Raw genomic sequence first — 15266 nt, forward strand, 5'->3', positions numbered from 1 at the left:
AGGGAAAGTAGAAATGGTATACTCAGATACCTTTGGGAGACCAGTTGGTTGCAAGGTACCAATGTGGCAGATTATCTATTGTCATTTTCTCTTATTGAAGTTCTTTCCACTGCCTTTTGCTCATGCAACTATAAAAGGGAAATGAAGAAGTGCCAGAATTAAGTCACTGTTAAAGATTTCCAAATACTACCAAACAGTTCTTTTTATTGATCAAATTCAGTAAACTAAAGACCAGAAGGCATTCACTTTGAATTTTGATTAGTTGATTTACAGATGCATATGTCTAGGCACAGATAAGCAAAGTTGGGATCTTCTTCGTGGTCTCTGAGCATCACACCTCTGGGATATAGTGCGCCTGCGCCGACCTTGATCGGTTCCTCTTGAAAGCAAAAGGGATTTTTGTGCCCACTCACCAGTCACGTGCTGGCCCCACTGCACATGACCAAGGGAGGGGCACAATAATCCCGCCTGTTCTCTTCTGACCGCTGCGCTGGTAGGATCTTCTCCGCTTTGGTCGGTAAAACTTTGGCTTTAAGGCCTATTCTTCTTTTTCTTTGAAGTTTCTTCGCCTTTTTTCTTGTTTTTTATTAAGTGAAAGGACATTGTTACTACAAATTTGTTCTTTTTTCGGACTTTATCGTTTGGTCTCTTTTTCACAGACCACGTGTGTCCCCCCCTCCCCCCTGGCCTATGGCCAAGAGGTGGGGTTTCTTAAAACGGTGCCTCAAGTGCGGTAGTAAAATCGCTCCCCCGGACGGACACTCGCTTTGCCTTCTGTGCCTTTGGGAATCGCACTGAGTAGACTCTTGTGCACATTGCGTGAAGTTCTCGAAGCAGATGAGAAAGAACAGAACTGCTAGACTTCGCGTCACGCTTTTGGAGTTAGCGCTCTCACCGATGTCGTCACAGCACACTTCGGGGCATGCGTCAACGTTGACTGCTGCCTCGGCATCGATGGCTGCATTGTCCCCGATACCGACTAACTCAGATGTCGATCGCCCGATGTTGAAACGCTCGGCCCAGACATCTCAGTCTGAAGCCCATATTCCCTCCAAAAAATGCAGGGAGGGCAAGGACAATTGGACAGTCCAGCCCAAAAAGCGTAAGAAAACTCTCCCTGTGCAAACTCCACTGACCCCTTGGAGGGCCACGGAATGTAATCTTGCGGGGTTGCTTCGCTTGACTCTTTGAGCCGACAGCCTTTGCTGTGTCCTATCCAGCTCACTGACTCTGAGCACGATATGGACTTGATGCATATCTCCCGGTCTTCCAGTGTCAAAATCCTACACTCCGACTGAGGAGCCAACATCTTTGTCCGTTCTTCACCGTTCAGACCCGATGATCGAGAATGGCCATCAACACCAATCCACCCACCACCACCTCCCTGGGATCAGCGGCAATAGCAATACATGTATAGGGCCTATCCATTCTTGAGTGGCATGCCGTGGTTTCCACCTCAGCCCGTGGATTGGGACCGTCAGTCTACCTCCTCCTGGCTTTCTCAGTATTGAGATCCTCCACCAAAGTTTGTGCAGCCTCAGCCATTGAGACCAACAGGCAAACCTTCCAAACCACCACTTACAATAGTTCCCAAGTTTACAGGGCCATTGGACCCGGTCCCATCGACACCGATGTTGCCTATTTCCTTTTCCGAACCGGCTGAACATTCCGTCTCTTCCGACACCTCCTCCCAGTCAGGAGATGAAAACCCCAATCCTCAGATGGAACCCTAGCCACCTCAACAAGTGGGCGATGACCTTCCAATTTCTCTGCCAGAGGATCTCAAATCTTATGGGGACTTTATCAAATGGATGTCTATGGTGCAATCCCCGCCTACCGTAACGGACTCTGTGTTCGATATCGTACAGATGGACACCTCTACCCTGATAGCCTTACTGATGATGTTGGTCCTGCTTCAGGCAGCTAAAACCCCATGGTCTCACCCAGCATCTACCCCGTTTCAAGTCGGATAGTAGATCATATGTATAAGGTGCAGGAGCAAGGTGCTGAGTTTTTATTCACCCACCCTAAACCTAATTCCATCATAGCCACTTCTTTTTCCAAAGGCAGATGCAGTCATTCCACCCCTCCTGAGAAAGAAGGGAGAAAAATTGATTCGTTTGGAAGAAAATTTTATACTGCTGAAGCACTTGGCATCAAAACTTCAAACTATACTGCATGTATGGGCAGATATCAGTTTGCTCTCTGGGAGTAGATGTCCGAGTTTATTGCAAACCTCCCTGAGGGCTTTAACTGTCAGGCTCGCAGGATTCAAAAGGAGGGAATGCTTTTGGCCAAGCATCAGCTCAATGCAGCTAAACACACACTGAATGTGGCCGCCAAAACGCTGACTTCAGCAGTTATCCTCCGATGACATGCCTGGTTGCGTTCTACTGCCTTACCACAGGACACCAGGGCTCTCATTGAAGACCTCCCATTCGAGAATAAGGGCCTCTTCAGTGCCACGACTGATACGGTCCTGCAAGACCTAGACGAAAGCATAAAGATGTCATGGAATTTAGGAGTCATGTTGGCTCCTAAACTATCCAAAGCGAAATCCTGGAACAAGCCATGATCTCACAGATCTTCCCGTAAGTTGTCCCCGGAAACACAGTGGCAATGCTCACCCACTGTGTCTTCCTGCCGTTACGGGCACAAACCAAAATTCTCATCCGCCACTCAGCCTAGGGCTAAGACTCTGAAAGCTCCCGAGCAGAGCCTTTGACTCCTGTTGTCCAACCCCTATCTGACTGCCTGGCAGCGAATAACGTCAGGTAGGGGTTGGACGCTCCGTCATTGAAAAACGCTCCGTCATTGAAAAACACATATTTTCATATAACTATCCACCCATCTAACAGGAAGTTTTTGTGTTTTGCGGTCGCGGAAGGCCATTTTCAGTACAAAGCCCTCTCTTTTGGACTCTCAGCGGCACCCAGAGTCTTTACAAAAATTATGATTGTCATCGTAGCATACCTCTGTCTCCAGAGTGTACGGATCTTTCCATACATAGACGATTGGTTGTTGATAGCAAGCTCCAGAGAGACTCTGCTCAACCATATTGATTTGACGCTGGTCACCCTAGATGCATTGGGTCTGAGGGTGAGCCTAAAAAAGTCAATGCTCCTTCCTTCATTGAGAGTCCAGTTTATTGGAGCGATTTTGGATTCGACTGTCTGCCGAGCCTTTCTCCCTCCCAAAACCGTGGGAGACATCATCGCTCTCATCAACCTGATAAGAACACAGGGAGATGCGTCAGCAAAGCAGATCCGATGGCTCTTGGGTCTGATGGCCGCCACCACAGTGGTACTTGTCTTCGCCAGACTATAGGTGAGACCACTTCAGCTGTGGTTCCTCAAACATTTCCATCCACAGTGGCAGCTCCAATCTCAAAGGTTCGTGCTACCTGTGCAAGTGCTGAATTCCCTACAGTGGTGGGAAACTCCAGACAACCTCCTTCAGGGAGCCCCATTTCTTGCACCCAGCCCTGAAATTACCCTAACCATTGATGCATCCCTGTGGGAACGGGGGGCTCATCTCCAAGGTGTGTGTGTGGGTGCCAAATGGGAACTTCATGTGGCCCACAGACACATCAACTTCCTGGAACTGCTTGCCATCCGGTATGCCCTAAGGTCATTTCGCCACCTCGTGGCTCACTGTACAGTGGCAATCCTGACAGACAACACCACCGCACTGTGCTACCTGAACAGGTAAGGTGGGACTGTGTCCAGGGGACTTTGTTGACTGGCCCTGGACATTTGGACCGAATGTCAGTCTCGGGGCGTGTTAATCATTGCTGCTCACCTGCCAGGATCGCTCAGTGTGCATGCGGACTTTCTGAGCAGGAGAGGTGCATCCCTCCACGAGTGGGAACTCAACTTGTCTTACCTCCAGCCAATTTTCCACAGATGGGGTCACCCAGAAATAGATTCGTTTGTGCCATGTCAGAACGCAAAGTATCATCTGTTCTGTACCAGGGCAGGATAGAACCCACTGTCCCTGGGGGATGACCTTCTTTTCCCATGGTCCCACAGGCACATGTACTTGTTCCCACCAATTCCTCTACTTATCAAAGTGCTAAGCTGAATCAGGAAGGAACAACCTCAATGCATCCTCGTGGCACCATGGTGGCCACGTAAACACTGGTTCCCGACTCTACTCCACATGTCCAGGGGCACCTACATACATTTCCCCACGGCACCAGATCTCCTCCTGGCTCAGGAGGGCCGAGTACTTCACCACGATGTACCACACCTCAAATTTACAGCGTGGAGGATCCCCTAACACAGCTCAAACACAGGATAGACTTTGTTCTGTTAAACTGTCGGAAGCCAGCTACGCATGCATCCTTTGAAGGGAAGTGGAAGAAATTCTTGTTTTACCCTGAGTCGTTGGGTTTACCACCGCCCCCTATGGACTTGAGGGTAATTTTCGGATCCTTGTTGACCCGGCTGGACGTGGGTCTTAGTTGCTTCTCCTTAAAAGTCTGTCTAGCTGCCATTTCCGCCAATTATACTGCGGTGGATGGCTATTCCATTTTTTCTCACCCGCAAACGAAGCAGTTTCTGAAGGGCCTCACTCGCCTCTTTCCTCAGGCTCATGGGCCAACTTCCTCCTGGGACTTACCTCTAGTACTGTCCAAATTAACGGGCAAACCGTTTGAACCCATAGCCACGTCTAGTCTGCAGCTTCTCTCATGGAAGACTGTCTTCCTAGTAACCATTACATCAGCAAGGCGAGTGAGCAAATTGTCTGCACTCAGTTGCGATTCTCTGTACTTGGTTTTTCACCATGATGGTGTCACCTTGGCCCCGGATGTCTCTTTCCTGCCCAAGGTTGTTTTCGAGTTCCATTTGCAAGCCGACATTTTCCCCATCCCTTATGAGCAACGAGGAATGCCATCTTCATACTTTAGATGTCAAGAGAGCCATACTCTTCTACCTTGATAGAACAAGATAATTTTGTCAGTCATCAGCCTTGTTTGTCTCCTATAGCACACCTGTGCAGGGGGAAGAAGCTCTCTTCGCAGCGTCTCTCCAAGTGGATTGTGGAAACCATCAAACTGTGCTATTTACTGGCCAAACGGCCATTTCCAGGCCCCCTCCATGCGCACTCTACCTGGGCAGTAGCCACGTCCACAGCCTTCCTGAGAGGTTCATCGCTCACTGACATCTGTCAAGCAGCAACCTGGGCTACCCCTCACACATTCAGGAAGCATTATGACCTGGATGTGTGTCTTCATCAACGTTCCATGGTGGGACAGGCAGTGTTGCAGGCGGCGCAAGTCTAGGACCTTCAGCTTCCTCCTCCAGGTAGGCCTGTTTTTTGCTTGCTAATCTCCCAGAGGTGTGATGCACAGAGACCACAAAGAAGATAAACAGGTTGCTTACCTGTAACTGACGATCTTCAAGTGGTCATCTGTGCATTCACACCGCCCGCCCTCCTTCCCCTCTGCTTTTGGTCCTCTCCTTTTTATTACTCTGAGACTGATGGCAGTGATCAGAAGGAACTGGTGGGATTGTCGTGCCCCTCCCTTGGTCATGCGCAGTGGGGCCGGTGCATGACTGGGGAGCGGGCATGAAAATCCCTTTCACTTTCAAGAGGAACCGATCGAGGTCGGTGCAGGCGCACTATATCCCAGAGGTGTGAATGCACAGATGACCACTCAAAGATCATCAGTTACAAGTAAGCAACCCGTGTTACAGGTAAGCAACCCGTTTTACTGAATTTGTGAATGTAGTTCCTTGATGCTGAAGCTCCCCATATGCTTACCACCACATATGCAATATTCTCTCCTGCTACGGATACTACATGAATTGTTTTCTTGTGAGGAATAGCCTAATTTTTTTAAAGCTGTATCCTAATGATAATCTTATTAAAATTATTTGGCCCCAAATGGACATAGGACAAAATCAATCATTAGACAGTGCTTTACTTGCACAACTGGGGATGTTTCCCCCCCATAAAGAATAATTATTGAGTATTTCTCAAAAGGCATGGACTAAACTATGGAATTCATCCTGTTCCAGTGTTGAAACTGAATTTATTTCTCATAAATGGGTGAATGCTGTAGAGGTTGGTCATTCATTTTACACACAATTTGATTCTAGGGTAGACACTAGAAACTCAGTCTAGAACAAGGGCATGCAGAAGATAAGACTGTGATCTAGTCATGGACCAGTTGTGGATTACGTGGTATCTAATGACTGATGGAGTTCTTTCAAAGAATCTTGAACTAGGCAGACCTTGATGTGATCTTTCAGTGTGCTTCTTGTATTCCTACACAAGAGTGCAGTTAATAGAATCACTTTTCACAGTTTACCTATGTCTTTGGTGTTATTACTTAAGTATGTATTTCTGTTTTGTAAATTTATAATGGAGTAGTTCACCATAGGGGCTCCTTAAAAAGAAAAGTGAGTCTCGCAAGACTAAAATCAGCCTATCCCTGCTCTAGAATTTTTTCCTCCTTTCTCCCCAGTGGGGACCCAAATTAGTGACACTCTAACCACTACACCATGGGGCACCAGACACCAAATGTCCACATTCCTTTCTCTCTAAAGTACATGCTCACATTTTAGTCATGTTTTGTCATCATCTGCACCAGCATTAACTATGCACCTTGCATTACTTCAAATGAAACTGCAGCACTCCACTTGTTAGTTTTTAACCTAAACCCGTTAGCTAATAATGCATTTTCAAGCAAGGAAATAGTTCTCCAGTGAAGTTTTTATCTCCTCTTTTCCTAAGGAAAGTGTGCTAAGCTTGGCATGCTTCTTACACCAGGAAAGAAGCAGTGGATATTCTATATATAGGGGGAAGAAAGATGTGCTTCAAGGAAACTGTGGCTTCCACTCAGTTATGAATACAATGTTTTCAGTTCCTCTTTGTCCAGTTCTTTGTGTTGGATGAAAAGCCTCTTACTGTAGTTAAGACCTGCTCTTCCCCCCCACCCCCCCCCCCCCAACTCCCCTCGTATATAAAAAAAATCCGCCAGTTCTTAAACCTCTTTTCAGACAGTATGTGCTTCGAAGGGTTTTTAATGCTCTCCTAGCTCTCTGTGGGGTGGCCAAGACTTTTTTTTTTTAAACCCATGCTTTTCTAAACCTTGTAAAAGTAAATGTTATCTCTAAAGAGTTTAGAAATGCAGATTCCTTTGCCTAGTCCTAAAAGGGATTGAAATGTTTAAGAAACAGATAACATGGCGTCTCCCCAGCATTTCCAAATAGGATGCCCCACCCCCCGTTATTAATGGCTAGAATTAATGTTTTAACATGTTAAGTGTTGCTTTTCGTTCATGCTTCTCTAGAATGTGGAATGTAGAAAGGAAATGATTTGAAATAAGTGCACATTTAAGCCTTTCTTGTGCTTCTCTGGAAGCCACCATAGTCTTGACAAACATTTGCAGCCCTCCCCAGGAACATTGAGAAAAAACACAAACTTTTCCACATCTGTTGCACATCAGTCACTAGTGGAGTATTGATAAGGAGAAAAAATCCTGGTGGTGGTATTAAGTACTAAGAAGTAGTAATCATATAGTTGTTTTGTTTTATAGTCAGTATTAGCATAGATTTCTCCTTTAAGTGCATTTTGTTAGTTTTTTCCAGTTGCTTCTGTAGAACCAGGCATTTTGAGCCCCTTTCTGGGGCTCAAATTCATACTTGTAAGGGTCAGTCATGATGAAGAAGAGCTCCATGCATGGTGGGCAGAAGGGAAACAGGGGTCATTTGGGGGGGGGGACGCGGGGGGACGCCATCCCCCCGGGTGAGGTGCGGGAGGGCGGGGCCTGGAGCTCCCTGCTGGTGCCCACTGGAGGTCGCCGCCGGCTGTGGGGAGGACACACTTCCGGTGATGTCAGGGGGTGTGGCATATGCTAATGAGTTATGCTAATGAGTCCCCCCTAGCTCTTTTTCTACGAAATGACCCCTGCATCTGTATATATAAAAGAAAGTCCCTTCATCATAAAATCAATGACAGGGCCAAACCCCTGGCCCTAGAAACACGAAATTCAGGGAGAGCATTCCTACCATGACGTTGATGCTCACTAAGAAGGGATTTTTAGAAATTCAACCCTTAAGGTGGCCAAAAGGGGTAAAATGTGTTCCCCCCATTGCTTCCTATGTGGCTGCCAGGCTGCTGCCTCCTTTCCCCCCATTGCCAAGTACCAGCAAGATCACGCTGAGGTGCTCAGAACAACACATCTCCATATGAGCAAAACAGTGTAGTCTACAGAGAGGTCCTTCAGTAGAGAAAAAACAGTATGTGTGTCTCACTTCATTTTTTACTTTACAATCTTCTACATTAGAATTCTTACAACAAATGTTACATTTCAGACTTCACATCATCAGTATTATAACTGGATTTATGGAACCTATATACCGTAGCGAAGCACAGGTACCAGGCTAGTTTCAAATATAGGTGGATCTGGGTTTTTCTCAATGATGTTCAGATGCTCTTGTGAAATTTATAAAGCTGGCTTCTGGTATAAAGGGAGATCACAGTTAAAACTCTGTGTGTTTGTGTGTGTGTTTGTGTGTGTGTGTGTGTGTGTGTGTATAACAGTATTATTAATAATTTAGCAATTTTAACTCTTGGGCCCTCCAGCAAATGCCTCAGCAGCATTGTTAAATGTCAGCCCACAGAGAGGAGTTGGGAGCATTAGCATGGACAGTGTGGAGTGCAGTGCAGTGTAGAAGAGACATATTGAAGCGACCATTGCATTACTGCCTGCCTGTTTGACCACTTCTGGACAAAGTAAGAGAACTTCATACTTGGTCTACAGGGCAGTTGACCCAGCCCAGATATGTATTCCTGTCTGCATCTCTTGGCTGCATGACTCTGAGTGTATGAGAGGTTTTGTCTTGAGCTGTGGCCAGAGTGGGATGCATGTAGCTCAGAAGGCAAAAGCAGCAGCAGAAGAGTAGGTTTTTATGCCCCACTTTTCTCTACCTTAAGGAGTCTCAAAGTGGCTTACAATCTCCTTCCCTTCCCCACCCCCCAACAGGCTCCTTGTGCGGTTGGTGGGGCTGAGAGAGTTCTGAGAGAACTGTGACTCACCCAAGGTCACCTAGAGGGTTTCATGTGTAGGAGAGGGAAATCAAAGCCGTTTCTTCAGATTAGAGTCTGTTGTTTTTAACCACAACACCACACTAGTTCTTAGTGTCTTCTGTGTTTGTGGGGAGGAGCTTCAGCTTCCCTCCTTAAGCCTGTCAGAAGCAGGGTATTCCTGAGGTGATTCACAGCTGGATTCAGGTGGCAGGCATTTCACAAAAAAGATAAAGATCCTACAAAACCACAGTAAGGGCAGAAATGGTGCCCCCATTACTGCACACGGCCAACAACTGTCTGTCTTCTTTCCCTTCCACTTTCATCATTCATCGAATGTCGCTGGTACAGAATATGCTTTACATGCACTGGAGGGCAGACTGGGTGCAAGACTAACAGTGAGGGGGGCAATGATTCAGGCAGGCACTGAGAGTCATCATTGGAGCATCTGCTTTGTATGCAGGGCCTCCCAAGTACAATCCTTGTAGTCTCCAGTTCGAGAACTGCAGCTGATCTCATGACAAGTCTGGTCCATTACAAAGCTTGACTGGTGGTTTAGGTACACTCAAGATGAGGTTATCCTGTTATCTGGCCACATGAACCAAATTTGATAACTTTTGCTGCTGACACCTGCTTTTTGCCTCGCTTTCATATAACTGCCCCATATGGGAAATTAATATGGTACATAATGCAAGTGTAAAATAAAGTTATTAAAAATGGGGAATTCCCCAAGAAAATAGGTGGGATCAAAATGCTATTTCTGACTGTGCACAAAAAGTTAAAAAGAATGGAACTCATACATCAAATTATTTGCTTCTTGATTGCTAGTCCCCCCCCCACACAATGTTTTGGCATTTGACACATATATATCAGTAACTCTTTACTGATATTTGGTATATTTGTATAGCCTTTCTTATAGCATTTCATTTTTTTAAAAAAATACTCTTCACAATTATTGAAGGAAAACTACCTTCCTAATGACATCCTTTACCTACCCTTTAATTAGTCCTGTAGATTTTGAGGAATTTACTCCTGGGAAATCAAATATGGGTAAATATGGTTTTCTGGGTAATTTTCGGATCACACTTATGTTTAATGTTAGTGTTATGGCCATTGTTTCTAAGAAAATCAGCAATGCTTGAGTTCAGATTCTTGGAACTACTAAGGATTAAGTGAAGAGGTAACTGTCCACCTGTAGGCTTATAAATGGCTATATTGGGAACGTTTTATCTGTCTTGAAGCTTGAGATTACATTTGTCTTCACCATTACTGTTAAAGATATTCTTTATTATATTTTCTATTTTTGCTTCCTTCCTTTTTTCCCCATTGCAAGATCACCACTATAATTTCTGTGAGGTAGCTTAAGACATGAATAGTCTTGTATTGCTTTTCTCTTTTTTTAGCTTGACTTTTCTACCAGTAGTAATTGAGTGATAGAGCTATTTCCCCAGAAGATGGTGGAATCTCTTCTTCCTTTGATGTACAGTGCAGTGCTGCCTTCATGACCTATTCTGTGTCTTCTACAGATTTTATATCTAGAGACAACAATATCCCATTGATTTTCCCTGTTCTACCAGGTTTCTGATTTGCCTGCTGCATCTATATTCTGTTTCCGTTTTAGGTACTCAATAAGAAGTGGGTTCAGAAGGTCTATTCACTGGCGCTTTTTTTTTTCCAAATAAGTGCTATGTAAGCTCTCTGCTTGCTGCTCTTACAAGGAGACTGCTTATGTGAATAGTTATTTGTGGGAATGAGGTGGCAGATAAACTTGTGGAGCCATCTCTCTTTCACCTGGCAAGAATTTGCATAACATATTACTTTCTTTAAATACTCAATTTGTGAATAACTTGTTTTTATTTTGCACTTGCCATGTTAATAATTTCTTGTTACTTTCTACATGCTGCTTGTCCACTTCACTCTTCACTGTCAGATCATAGACCACATGGATCGTCATTCTTAGTGCTTTTCAGCACCTGCCAGCTTTCCAAAAGTTGGCTTAAGGGTGCTGTACAACGTCTTGATTTTAAGCGATAGTGGTTGGTTCCACTATAGTCCATGTAAGGCTATCTTCTTCAGTACAGTCTCCTTTCCCCTCAGATTGTTACCTAATGCTGTCAGTTCTAAAATCCTTGAAATCTAACCCTGTTGTTTACTTTCTAGTTGCCCAGATATTGCATTTTTTGTTAGAAAATATAAATGGTAGGGATTTTTTAAAAGTGAGATTACAGGGAAAGACAGAGGCTTGGATCCAGTATTGCATTTTAGTGGCAGAAGGCTTTCAGTGGGGGGAGTGTGATTTTCTCCCCTCCCTTGTAGAAAGGTGGTTGCACATTATGCTGGTGGTTTGTCGGTGGTTAATGGTGATAGACAGTGGTAGAAACCATGACTCAGAGAATGAGGAATGGGAAGTTTTGGGGTTCAAGCCCTTTGCCTCCACTGTGACATGGGTATCTGAGGTTCTCTTCCATTCTTGTTCCCTTTATTTTTATTTTATTTATTCGGACCTTTCGCTCAACCAGATGGCACTTCAGTTAATGCATGAGTCTGCCTGGATGTGCACATACTGAGAAGGCATATATGGGTGGAAATATAATGCTTGGTTGCCTCTATCTATCTCTCCCAGATTACAGTGTTACTTGGTGTGTGGAGGGTGGGGTTCTCTGTGCCTTCTCAGTCTGCAGTACTGCCTGGCATCCCGAGTGCAAACAAAATAGTCAGGTTCTAGAAGTACTGTTTGACTGTTAACTTGTGTCTTATTTGTTTTCATTAGAATGTTGGACTTTTTTGGGATGGGTTAATATGTCTTTATTTGTCATATGACAGAATTACACACAGGAAGCATAGAATAATATCAAACACGTAACCAAGTTGATACAATGTGTATATAGACAGATTGAACTAAATACTAATATCTAAATACTAATATCTAAATTTTCAGTCCACTCAATCGCAGTTGGGAAAGTTCAGAGAGCTCCATCACATCTCCCTGGAGAGCACAAAACTCACATTCCTGTGACAAATGAAAAATAGTTGGGCAGGCTGCACCGCAATCACCACAATCGCATTCAGGTCCTGCTATTTTGCCCCATTTAAACAGCAGGTTTGCACATCTGCCAAAGCCTTTTCATAGTCTATTGGCCATCTTCCATACTTTATGAGGCAAGTCAAATCCTGTGGGCCCCTCATTGGTGTTTATCAGGTTAGGGATATCAGGTGGAACTGATTGCACCCATGTTTGCAACTATTCATTACCTAGATTGAAATTTTGTGACTTCAGGATTTGTGCATAATGCATAATACGTTAAGGCATAAACACACGTCCTTTGTTGCCAGGCATCTCCTCTGCTTTTGCTGCTAATTGACCATCCCTTTATCTTGAATGAGCAGTGAACACTGAAAGTCTCTGCAGTGGATCTGAAGGATCGCTGGGCTGGAGAAGGGCCAGGACGTGTTGAGGAGGAAATTGCTAGGTCTCACAGATACCACACTTTAGAGAAGGACAGCCCTACTTCTTTGGCCAGTTGCCATGCCAAATGTTTGTTATCTGCAGTAGCAGGTGAGCATCTGGCATCTGTAAAGGGTTCTACTTTTTTCTAAAGTAGAAAAATTCTCAGTATGCTTATGAAGGAATTTCTGTGTGTACAGACATCCTGTCTGTGTACAACACACTGAATTTCTTGGGAAACCAAGTAGGTGGAGAAGGCCATCTCTAAACCATACTCATTTATATGATAATTACAGTGAACTTTTTTCTGTGAAGCCTACAGTTAGGCACGTTTAGAATCATAGCCTTAATTTTGGTAGCCAAAGCAAACTCTCTTACGTGGAGACCAAGTCCTATGAGGAAAGGCTTGAGGGACTTGGGAATGTTTAGTCTGGAGAAGAGGAGGTTGGGGGGGGGATGATCGCTCTCTTGAAGTATTTGAAGGGCTGTCACTTAGAGGAGGGCAGGGAGCTGTTCCTGTTGGCAGCAGAGGGTAGGACAATAACGGGCTTAAATTAAGGGTGGGAAGGTACTGTCTGGATATTAAGAAAAACCTTTTACAGGAAGAGTTGTGCAACAGTGGAATCAGCTGCCTAGGGAAGTGGTGAGCTCCCCCTCCCTGGCAGTCTTTAAGCAGCAGGTGGACAAAAACGTGTTAGGGGGTTGGACTAGATGGCCTGCGTGGCCCCTTCCAGCCCTGTGAATTCTATGCCTCTCTGTTTTGATTGAAACAGGCATATTCCCAAATGAACAATCAATGCAACCAAGGGCACACTCCTCCACATGAAACAGGAACAGAACTTTTCCTGCATCTTCCTATAGCCAGACTCCTTATTTCTATAACCAGGTGGCAGGAATCCTGAATTGGCAATCTTGTCTTTGGTTCTTTTCACTTGTACATGCACTGCCTACGTGTACGTCACTTTCTCTTGCTCTCCTTTCTCTGATTTCCTTGCATTAAGCCGCTTCGGCTTGTCTGAATCTCTTTAATAGCATTAAAAAATGGTTGTAAAGCAAGTGTAGGGTATTTGCATCAAAGTAAGCAACCATATCAACAGAAACTGGGAACTAACATTTGCTTTCCTAGTGAGGAAGTAGTGGGGGTGCCTGACTGTATCATTTTGTTTAGAATATACTGGTGGTTAAAACCTTGAAAAGGTATTGCACTTGTGAACAGCAATGCCCTACAGAGTCAGGGTGCTCTGGAATGGATTTTTGTTCCTGTGGGAACAATGAATAAGAGTTGATTTCCAAGTAACTACTTGTTCTAGATAAAATAAACCCTCACCTTGAGTGTCTTATGCATCCATTCTGGATTTGTTCTTTAAGACATCTTTTATTTCGAGCCTTGCATGCTGTCTGAAGGGGTTTTTAAAATTTATTTTTAAAGGATCAAAGCCAATAGGAAATTCTATGCTTAATTCACTAGAAAGCAAATAATTTTATTCTGTCTCTGATCTTCATTTATAGCACCAGCAACAAGTGGTGCAGGCTGTGGAACGTGCCAAGCAAGTGACCATGGCAGAACTGAACGCAATCATTGGGGTATGTGGTCTTTCCATTTTAGCTTTAATAGTCTCTTTTAAAAAAACAAAACAAAAAAACCAGTTTGCTTTATTTTATTTTATTTATCAAACTTTGGCTTTTGTTGTTTTTGTTTAGTTCCCTTAGCTAGTCAAAAGTGCATTGGGCTCCCAGTGAATGTAGCAATTCTAGTTAGCCTGTGCTACCACAAACTGGTCAAGATGGCCCTTTGTTGTAGCCTCTCCTACAGTATTGTTCCTATACTATAGTGCTGTTGAAGCTTCCTAATAACAGTCGGTGCAGAGGCTTCCCGTTGACCGTGTTGCCACTTCTCACTTTTATTTTCCCTGTTGACATTATTTAAATGAGAGGAAGTTCAGAAAGCGAATGGCAGTAGAAGAGACACATCTTCAGGTCTTATCCAGTTTCATGAACAGTGTAATGGGTAAACTGAGATTTTGTCGGTCTCAGTTCGAGGCATTTCTAAGGATATGGAATTTTCTGTGGCAAATGACCAAGTAGGACAATGCAGGAGACGCAGGGCTTGCTGAAGCCATGTGTCTTGGGTGCTTCTGCAAAAGATTTATTTGGTATTTGGAGCTTATTTCACAACATTATAGCCACCTGTCAACCAAAGCTCCTGAGGTACTTGACAATAAAGGGTCAATATAACATCCTGTAAAACATGAACATAAGACACTGCCAACAGTCATCAGGAAGTCCATTCTAATTGCCTGTTAGATATGGATGCTTTCTGTGCACATGGTCCATGGTAATAGCTGTCTTCTCTGAATGAAGGAAAATACCCAAAGTAGGATCTGCCGGAGAACGTACATGTGTACCAGATGGAAGTTCTCAAAGATGGCTGGTCAGGCACATATCATTTCTGTCTGACTATTTTGTTCTTTGTCCGTATCTCAGTGCACATTTTAAGAATCCCTGTATAAGGAAAAGTAAAATGGACCTTAGTGGCAAGAGACTGACATGCTGAAGGAGCCCTATGCAAATATCTTGTAGGCATGTTAATGAGTTATCCTGGCCTGTGTTGCCATAATCCTGTGTGAAATTGTTCTGCTACTTCTGATTATATTCATATATCAATCAGTGGAACAAAACCAGGAAGTATTTTGTCTGTTCCTCAAATTAGCATGAATCCTTGCCATCTTCTCTTACAGATCAGCATGCCCCTTTGACCTCTGAACAAATCCGTTGCCATAAA

The 15266-nt window shown here is 44.3% G+C and overlaps 1 protein-coding gene across 5 annotated transcripts in view; it reads left to right on the plus strand.

Moving 5' to 3' along the window:
• The window catches only part of TLE4 (transducin like enhancer of split 4), a 193655-nt gene that overhangs the window by 76415 nt on the left and 101974 nt on the right, over positions 1-15266 (plus strand). For 3 of the 5 annotated variants that reach the window (XM_015417784.1, XM_015417785.1, XM_015417786.1), the window contains exon 6: positions 13994-14068. The exons of the other annotated variants lie outside the window; for them this stretch is intronic. In XM_015417784.1, coding sequence (XP_015273270.1) covers positions 13994-14068 — 75 coding nt within the window. The remainder of the gene's footprint in view (positions 1-13993; positions 14069-15266) is intronic. 5 annotated transcript variants of the gene reach the window in all.

This window comes from Gekko japonicus, unplaced genomic scaffold, assembly GCF_001447785.1.
Source record: "Gekko japonicus isolate JY-2015 unplaced genomic scaffold, Gekko_japonicus_V1.1 scaffold221, whole genome shotgun sequence".
Lineage (NCBI taxonomy): Eukaryota > Metazoa > Chordata > Lepidosauria > Squamata > Gekkonidae > Gekko > Gekko japonicus.